Source organism: Cucurbita pepo, unplaced genomic scaffold (genome assembly GCF_002806865.2).
Source record: "Cucurbita pepo subsp. pepo cultivar mu-cu-16 unplaced genomic scaffold, ASM280686v2 Cp4.1_scaffold000962, whole genome shotgun sequence".
In the NCBI taxonomy this organism is placed as follows: domain Eukaryota; kingdom Viridiplantae; phylum Streptophyta; class Magnoliopsida; order Cucurbitales; family Cucurbitaceae; genus Cucurbita; species Cucurbita pepo.
In genome coordinates this window covers 1-9,312 of record NW_019647161.1, presented here as the reverse complement: position 1 = coordinate 9,312, position 9,312 = coordinate 1, and the positions used below count along the sequence as shown (strand labels likewise).

At 35.9% G+C, this 9,312-nt stretch overlaps 1 protein-coding gene across 1 annotated transcript; it reads left to right on the top strand.

Moving 5' to 3' along the window:
- Positions 1–505: 505 nt before the first annotated feature.
- LOC111786040 lies at positions 506–4,341 on the top strand. Its single transcript, XM_023666394.1, has 5 exons — positions 506–604; positions 772–891; positions 1,406–1,503; positions 2,619–2,664; positions 4,064–4,341. The coding sequence occupies exons 1-5, from the start codon at positions 542–544 to the stop codon at positions 4,112–4,114; spliced, it is 378 nt and encodes a 125-aa protein (XP_023522162.1). The 5' UTR covers positions 506–541; the 3' UTR covers positions 4,115–4,341.
- Positions 4,342–9,312: the final 4,971 nt, after the last annotated feature.

Genomic DNA, 9,312 nt, shown 5'->3' with positions numbered 1-9,312 from the left:
CGCCGTATGAAAGCCAAGAAAGCAAAGAACAAAAAGCACAAAGCAGATGATGACCCCAAATCATGAGAACTCAACTCTATTTATAAACACTCAATGCTTACCTCCTTATCTAGTAAGAGCAGATATGCCATGACTGACATATCTCCACCAGTACTCCTAGCATAAATCAATTAGATTGTCTCCTCTGTTTCTCCTTTAAAAAAAAAAAAAGGATTGCCTCTGGGATTTTTTTATGGCACTGTAGTTCTTTCCCAGCACATGCTTGTTCTAGTCAAAGAGGTTTTTATCTTTTTGATCATTGGTTCTCTGTATGTATATATAGAAACAGAACTTTTCATTGATGTGTGAAAAGTTATCATAAATTCTGTGTTTTCTTTTCCATCATTAAAATTGTCTTTTAATTTCTTACAACTATTAAATTTGTCATTTTTTTATGAAAATAAAGATTGTTGAGAACCTTCGGCGATTCTCGTAATAGCTCATAAGTTTCCTTGTAATATCAATTACTGTTACTTATCGTTCCGTCTCAACAGATCCGGAAATGCTGAACCAGATAGAGAAGACTCTTTACAGCGGTCATGCATCATATAAAGTATCCATGTCGGTATGCTTCAAATGATAAAAATATAGATAACATGGTGTTATTTACAATACTTGTTTTATTTGTGTTCGTAAATGCATGTCTGCGTGCACACATGCATGCGTATGGCCTCAAATTAATAAAGAATCTTAACCGTCCTGATTGTGTTCTATGTTTTTTCTCCATGACAGACTGGATTTCTTGATATATGGGAAGCGGCTACACTGTCCATCAAGAGGGAAGGATACAGTATAAAATTTAGTGGGGCTAGTGGTGATGTCATCACGGAAAAGTTTTCTCCAAATACAGTTGTACGGTATCTGTAGTTTGTTTCATCTATTTCTCATAGACCATAAAGAAAACCTAAGCCATATTCAGTTGTCGAAAACTGTTATGCTGCAGTAATTCTGCATCCCTGTCAATGATAAAGGCATCTAATAGATTACAGTAAGAATTGGTGGAATGGTAGTCTGCCTGTGTAGCAGTTGTCTCGCAGGATTAGTGGATCATAATTCCCCCAACTTTTTTCATTTGCACTCGGGATCTGAAAGTTACAATCGTGTTCTTCATTACAATTTCTTGACTGAAAGTTTTCAGTCGTGTACCTCAATTTATTTATTTATAGCTTTTATGATCAAGAGATTTTGATTTTATTACTTTTCTTTTGGGTAGGTTTACTGCCTTGTGATAGAGTTGTCATCTAATCCCTCTTTCTTCTTTACAGTCACTTTTAGTCAACACCTTTATTTCTGATCTCAAAATAATATACTTCACATTGATTATTCTTTCCTATATTGATATATACGTATATTTTCATCCTTGTAGGTTTCAATTCCATTTGGAAATCCTTCTGGGTTTATAATAATTGGTAACAATTTTGAGCATCAGTTGCGAGTGGACAACAATCCTGCTGATTTTACCTGGTGAGTAGGGAATCGGAATGTATTTTCTAACAAATTATTTTGTTCCTTTGATTTTAGATCCCCACCCTTTGCCCACTGGAGGAAAAAGGGGAAAGAAAATAAGAGGAATTTTGCATTAATATTTAAGAACAAATTTTAAGTTGCCGAGTTTCTTTAGAAGGGGAGCCATCATTATGCTATTTTCATGGTCATTACACCTTTTATGTGCAACTGCACGTAAAAGCGTTTTTTTATGAGAAATGTAAACTTACACGCATAGTATAAATATACAAAATTTTTGGAACTTATAATTAGATGTTCATGATGTTAGATGCAAAGTCTTGCTGCTTGCGACAGGAGCATTTATTCTATTGAATAGCATCATAGTGTAACCCACAGTTCTTGATGCATGAGCCTATAAAAGAGTGTGGAGACTAGAATATATGGGACATTTTCCACTAAGTTGATTCTGAGAAAATGGTTTGTTACAATTTTCTTGTAGTCATTTTTTTTAACCTCCGAATATTACATATAGAATGCAGAAGACCAAATCCTACATGTTGTGTTCTTTGTTGGAAAAAGGAGGAATGTATTCATACATACATATATATATATTTACATTCGGGTCATAGCAGAAATTATTGGAGCCTTGTATCAGGATTAGTGAATATCAGATGGGTTTTTCTCGAGTCTGATACAAAAAGAGATGTACGCAAATTTTGTACTTTCAATAAGTAACCTGCTGTGATTAATACTAGTTGGAGTGTTTTTTTTTTTTTTTTGGAAACTTCTCGGAATTGATAAAATGCGTTTGATTGAAAAGAAATGCTTCTTACATTTTAGTTCATATATCATGATTTATTATTATGAAATGAAGACAATATTACAAAAGTTTGAACCGACCACTGTTCGGAACCATGCTGAATTGGGACTAGTGACCCAAAGTTTTTTTGAGTGAAGAAAATTTAGACTTCGAATTGACCTTACTGTATTATCAACTAGGGAAGTTATCTTGACTTCATTAGATGAAGTTCCGACTCTGATTATAGAATGCAATTCATTTTATAATGTAATATTTTCAATTTCATTGTCTTCAGTGATTTATTTATTTCTTTCTTTCTTTCTTTTCACTGCAGTTTGAGAGATACCATTGTGCTAACCTTGAGATTATTCATTCTAAGGGTATGTCTTCTATTCTTTGCTTAAAATGAACGGGATGTAACTTCTGTTTTATTTTCTTTTTGTTGGTGAAAATTTATTATAGGTACCCACTTGAACCATTATATTTGGACGTATTAATATCTGTGAAAGTGCATTAAAGGTTTAGTTTTAGAAATGTAAATTATTGCCGAACATTCATTTTATGATCGAATTTTTTGCTTGATCACCGACCAAAGGAAGATCAATAGCTCTTTATTTCCTCTGCCCTGAATCAACTTCCCCATGTGCAATCAAGCCTGAGAAACTAGGTCTAGTTAGAGGGCTATTCACGCATTTTAGTCTAGTTTCTAGAGAGCCTAGATTATCTTTTGCCTCTTGTTTAGCCTTCTTTTGACACATTTTTTTTCTTACTTAAGTTTCTCCAGAAAACTCCAAGATCCTTATATGAGTTCTCTTTAATTCACTTTTTCTATAACCGTTCTATACTTTCATGTTTCTCTAGTTGGTTACAATGTTTCACGCATGGATCTTCCCTCCTTCGTGTAATGGCCACTGTCACTCTTTTAAACGAGTCATCTACCTATCCCGCAGCCCATTCATGAGCATGTCCTTTTACTTTTTTCTCTTCCGAGGATATGTTAATCTAATAATCACCCTATTTAGTATAATGTTACTGAACCAAAAATAGGAGGAAAATTTAATTTGTACCTTGAACTTTACAAGATGAGTTGTTTTTTATTCAACTTTCATAGTGATAGACGACTGATGTGAGGTAGGATTGTTCATCCCGGAAATCAATGTGTTTGTTGCTATCTTTTGAAGCTACTGGCTATAGCATAGATTGAAGAGAATTTTTTGGCCCTACTTCAATTCTTCGGCAAAAAGTAGAACTTCGTCTTCCTCGAATATTAATCGTGTGTTTCAATTCCCTTAATTTTTTTCCTCACCAACTGCATTCTGGAAAAATTGTGAATGATGCTCTCATTTCAGTCTTTCCCAAGTGTCTACACTGACCATTCTGGATATATTGCCTTTGGCCGGTGTAAACATCAAAAAATGGATAGGAATCATACACCAAAAAAAAATTACAAGAAAAGTATATAACTATTCTAGAGGAAAAGACACAAAGAAAGTAAGATAAAAGGTTTGGGATGGGCATGCCGATCACGGACACATTGCACTAGGAATTTCTAGTTTACACCCAATTTATCATTAGTGTCTACTAAATCTCGTCGTTATCAAAAACGGAATATCAGTTTATCGCCAATGTGGTTTAGTCCCGTTCTTTTTGTCGTAATTACTTTAAAGTGTATGAGCGTTCACTATTTTCGGACGCTTTAATCTTTAGCTGCTTTGTTATCTTCTGCATTTCTGGAGGGTCTTGTGAATGTGATTGAAGTTGTACTGTGCTTTTTTGCAGGCTGGCGAGAGAAGGAAAGGAAGAAAGAGAGTTTTGTTCTTTCACAAGTAAAGAAGAATAGTAAATGCAAAGTTTTCCATTGCCGTTTTTTCTTACCTTTCTCTATTTTATGTCAGTTTTGTTGAATTAGCTCTTTTCTCAAAGACTTCTATTTATGAGAAATGTATATGATGAGTAAAATGAGAATGAAACAGTGCCTTCCTCTCGTTACGCCACTTTAGCCTTCAGCTTCACTTTTTGTTTATGCTCTGAATAATATATATGATGCTCTTCGAAAATCCTTAGTGCAGCTCTCAACAAGGTTCATTAAATTTGGGGGCTGCTCTTCCTCTACCCATGTGAAACACTTGGAATATGTTTATTGTATGGACAGTGGTAAGTAGCCCTCTCGAATACCCTCTCTCCCTCGTACTTCTTCCATCTTCCCTTTGTATTTTGCCACCGTCTAACCATTCATTACCTGTTTAACAGCTCGAACCTGCCATTAATAGATATTGTCTGTTTTAGTCCGTTATTTATCGCCGATAGTCTCACAGTTTTGAAATGCATCTATTAGGGAAAGGTTTTCACACCCCTGAGGAATGATTTGTTCTCCTCTCCAATCAATGTGGGATCTCACAATCCACCTCTTGGGGGCCAGTATCTTTGTTGGCACATTGGCGTGATTGACTCTAGTACCATTTGTAATAGCCCAAGTTTATATTGTCTGATTTAGGCCGTTATGTATCGCTCTTATGGTTTTAAAACGCATCTACTAAGGAGAAGTTTCCACACAGTTTTGTTATTCTCTTATGTGGATTCTCACAACCTGCTCAAAAATGCTCCATCACATTACTTGCCTTTGTCCTTTGAGTATTATGTTCGGAATGGAACAAGGACGGGAGGAAGAAAGGAGTGCGGACTATAATATTTCATTTTTACGTAATATTATTTTTTTAAAATTTAAAACATTATCCATTGTTCTTGTCCTAGACCACAAAGTGTAGCTGAAAATTCAATTCCTTGTTTCTGTTTGGCTCTCCCTCTCCATGTCACTCTCTTTGGTCTCTCTTATCCTGTTTCTTATAATTGAAATTTGGCAACTTGCAAATGTTGTCATTCTTATCTTTAAGGTTACTTTTTTCAAACTTTATGGACTACAAACATTATTACGATTGTTTTGTGTAGCTTAGCATGTGGGCTCGTGAGTGGGTGAAAGCTTGATAGGTGTTGGTGCTAGATCACATGATAGATGTGACATTGGTTGTGTTGGAGATAGGTGATTTTGATCTCATCTTGAGCGTGGATTGATCAATTGAAAACTACACCAGAATAGATTGTTTCCATACAGAGATTATGTTCATCGTTGAAGGCAACGATGCCAATCCACTAAGACGTTTGGGGTATATTGGCTAGAATGACCAACACATGATGTATTGAGGCTGGTATAACCTCATTGTCGGTAGTTAGGAAATTCGTTAATGTGTTCCCAGATGACCTCATAGGGTTACCCCCAACATGTGAGCATGAATTTAATATTGAGCTTGAGTTGGGGATAATTTATAGAATGACACTAACAAATGCTTCTCTAGGAACTGTCAAACAAGGGCTTCATACGTTTGAGGGTTCTATCGTAGGGAGCACCAATACTGTTTGTTAAGTAGAAAGATGAGTCAATGTATATATGCATATATTATCAGGAGCGAGCGGGATAAGGAAGCTACAAAAATAAAGTATCCACTTCAACAAATTGATTACTTATTTAATGCTACACTATTAGGAATCACGGATCTCCATAATGGTATGATATTGTCCACTTTGAGCATAATCCTCACTTATAAACCCATGATCTTCTACTAAATTAATCGATATGAGTCTCCCAATACCCTTTGTTCGACACTTTAGTCACTTTTGACTACACCTTCGAGACCCACATTTCTTTTGTTCGATATTTGAGAATTCTATTGACATGGCTAAATTTAGGGCATGACTCTAATACCATGTTAGGAATCACGGATCTCTACATATGATATTATCCACTTTGAGCATAAGCTCTCATGGCTTTGCTTTGTGCCTTCCCCAAAACGTCTCATACCAATGGAGATAGTATTCCTCACTTATAAACCTACGATCTTCCATTAAATCAACCAATGTGGGACTCACTCCCAATAATCTTCAACATACACGCAGCGACAATATTCTTCTAAGATTCATCTATAATCAAGAAATCATCCGCTGAGGATAGAGGAGAAAAACATTCCCAAGACAACATTTAGAATGAGGTACATACCATACAAGTTCAACATTATGTTGTTTGGGTTAACAAACACATTGACCGTCTTCATAATCCAGATGAATAGAGTATTCAAGGAGTTTTTAGATATATTTGTAATAATTTTTATCAACGATATTCTAGTATACTCTAAGATAGACGAAGAACTTGATGAGCGTCTGAGAAAGTGTTTGACTACTATTAGAGTAAAAGGATTGCATGCCAAGTCTCCATGCTTGAGTTTTGGCATGGGTAGGTGACTTTCTTTGGCCTAGCAAGCTATTACTATTGATTTATTAAGGACTTCTTCAAGATAGCTACCCCTCTCACCCATCGAATAAAAGATGAAGTTCGTTCACTTAGATATGTTGAAGAAGTGGGAGTTGGGTTCAACTACAAAAAGGAGGTCTCTTACTTTCTTTCAGTCCACTGGAACGATTCGAATCCAATCGAAAAATATATTTTCTAACGGCTTCAAGCTAACATTTTGGCCTGACTTGAGTCTGCTATGCTCGGATCTTTTCTTACTAGTTTCAACTCCTCAGAAGCGTTTAAGGTTAGTATGACTACCTTTTAACTAGTTTAAATTATTTAAAGTCAAGTCTAAATTATTTTATACAAAATTAAGTAGAGCTATTTAAATTATTTAAAGTTAAAGTTTAAATTATTTTATGCAAAATTAGTTAAATCAATTCGCATGGTAGAATTCGAATTTATGATTGTGGGACTCTTTTAGTAGAATTAAATTTGAGAGAACAACCTTAAAGCGGGGTCATAGTAGCTTCGGCGTAGACCAACCAAATAAATGACTCTACTATTAGTATGGTTGGAAGAGTCGTCTTATGTATAATGACACATCCCCAGTGGCATTGTACGTGTCATATGTTTGATACGTTTGTTATGTATAATGATATGATATGTTTCAATGATATGATATGGTCTGTGATATGGTGTGCCTAGGTATGCCAAGTAACATTAAAATATGAATGAATGTCGTGTCGTACCATGCGATGAAATGTCTGAGACAAGGAAATTTATGATGTAAAACCCGTGATATATGTTTTAAAGGTTATGCTATGAATGAAATGAAGTTGAAAAATGAGGTCATCTTGCATGATTTGTTTACCATGAAAAATCTTGGGACCTCATGCATAAATGTATGTTCATCTGCATCGAGATACTTTCCCTTATGATGAGTACAAACACGTACGTTATGAAAAGAAAAATGATCATCATGTTTAACATGGTACTACGGTCGTTATTCCTTCTGGGTGTCCGACAACAACACCAGAGACGCTAGCCCGACCAGCAGGATGCCCAGGAGGTGTGCAAATCGCTTGGTGGGTCCATGCTTGCACGTGTGGGTCGTATATAAAGTAGTAAATACACATCCAATTGCCCAGATTAAAAAGCTGCCCGAGAGAATACGATTTTAAACGATAGGTCTCATTCATGTTGCATGTGTTTCCATCCCCTAACCTGAATAGTGGAGTCATTTACTAAGTATTTCTTAAAATACTCAAGTCCTGTGCTACTCTTATATTTCCGGTAAAGTTATCCTTTAAAATTGAGTTAAATATATTTTATTATTATTATTATTATTTTAAAATTTAAGAGTATAATTGAAATTAAATATCTCGTTTTTCCCATCTTACGTACGCAGCAATCATATCATTCAAAGCTTCCTTTTTCTCTAAACCCTATTTCACGTTCAGAGCCCTCCCTCCCTCCCATTACCAGTCGCTGCACCCCCACCCCGGACGCCGTCTCAGCGGCTGCCGCCGCACGCTGCAATCCCTCTCCCATTCTCTAGCCTCTCCCAGCAATCGGAGTTACTTATCTCTATTTTATTTTCTCAGAAACGCGGTGGTTCAGCCCCTAATCCGCGCCATTCGTAGGATCCTGCCGCTGCCGCTGCCGCTCATTTTCGGATCCCCTAGGTCTAATTTTTTATTTGTTTTGTTCGTTTGTTATGTTGGTTTATTCTCTTTCACTCATGGAGAAGAACTTCNTTTTTTTTTTTTTTTTTTTTGTTCTTTTTGCAATTCATTGTAGGATATTCCCCTTTTTATAATTCATCTCGTCAATAAAATGTTACTGTTTTCTATATAAAAATAATAATAATTTTGTTTGCAGTAAGGATTCGAATAATTATCTATAAGTTTATGAATTCAGAGACCACACCATTATGCATATAATGAATTCATTGTCTTGCACGTGATGCCTGTAACTGTCGGCACTAGCATTATTAAATTTGTGTCTATACAAGTTTCAAGTGAGGACGCATCATGAAATTAAGTTTGATCCGACTTGCACGAAACTCTTCTTGATGTTCTTTAATTTATGTTAATATGTAATGATGTGTATTGCCAAATTACTTAACTGACACTATGTTCCAATTCTTTGCGTTTTTGAAGAACTTCAGCACTTGAGAAACAGCCTACCTGACCAAGTTGTTGTCCAACGTATACAAGAGAGACTGTCTGCTCTGGGGAATACAATTTCTTGTAATGATCACGTTGCTCTGACACATACTGATCTCGACCGGGTATTTTTACTTGTCCTTCCCGCTTCACGTCGTGTTTCTAGTGGCACTTTCTACATCACCATCGGATTGTTTAGCTTGCAATCTTGTTCTCCCATTTCAATCTGGAAATTTCAAATCTATGTAATATCCCAGTTCCTAGAAAATGTTCAAGGAAATAACTCGTACCCCCCAAGGAAGCAATGGCTTCTTCGAGCAGTGTCCGTAATCTTTTATGAATGGAGTCTCAATGGTTGAGCGCATATCCTCATATATACAGGACATGGTGCAGAATATGGACTCGTTGATTGGATTGGAGTGTTCTAAAAAGATTGATTTCTTGCAAATATACTTATGGAACGCAGGACTGCTTTATTTCTCTCATCCCTTCCTCTTTGTCTACTAAAAGAAATATGTTATTCTCTCATTGATCAGGAAACTGAAGAGCTCATTGCTGATGTTCTTGGAGTAGAG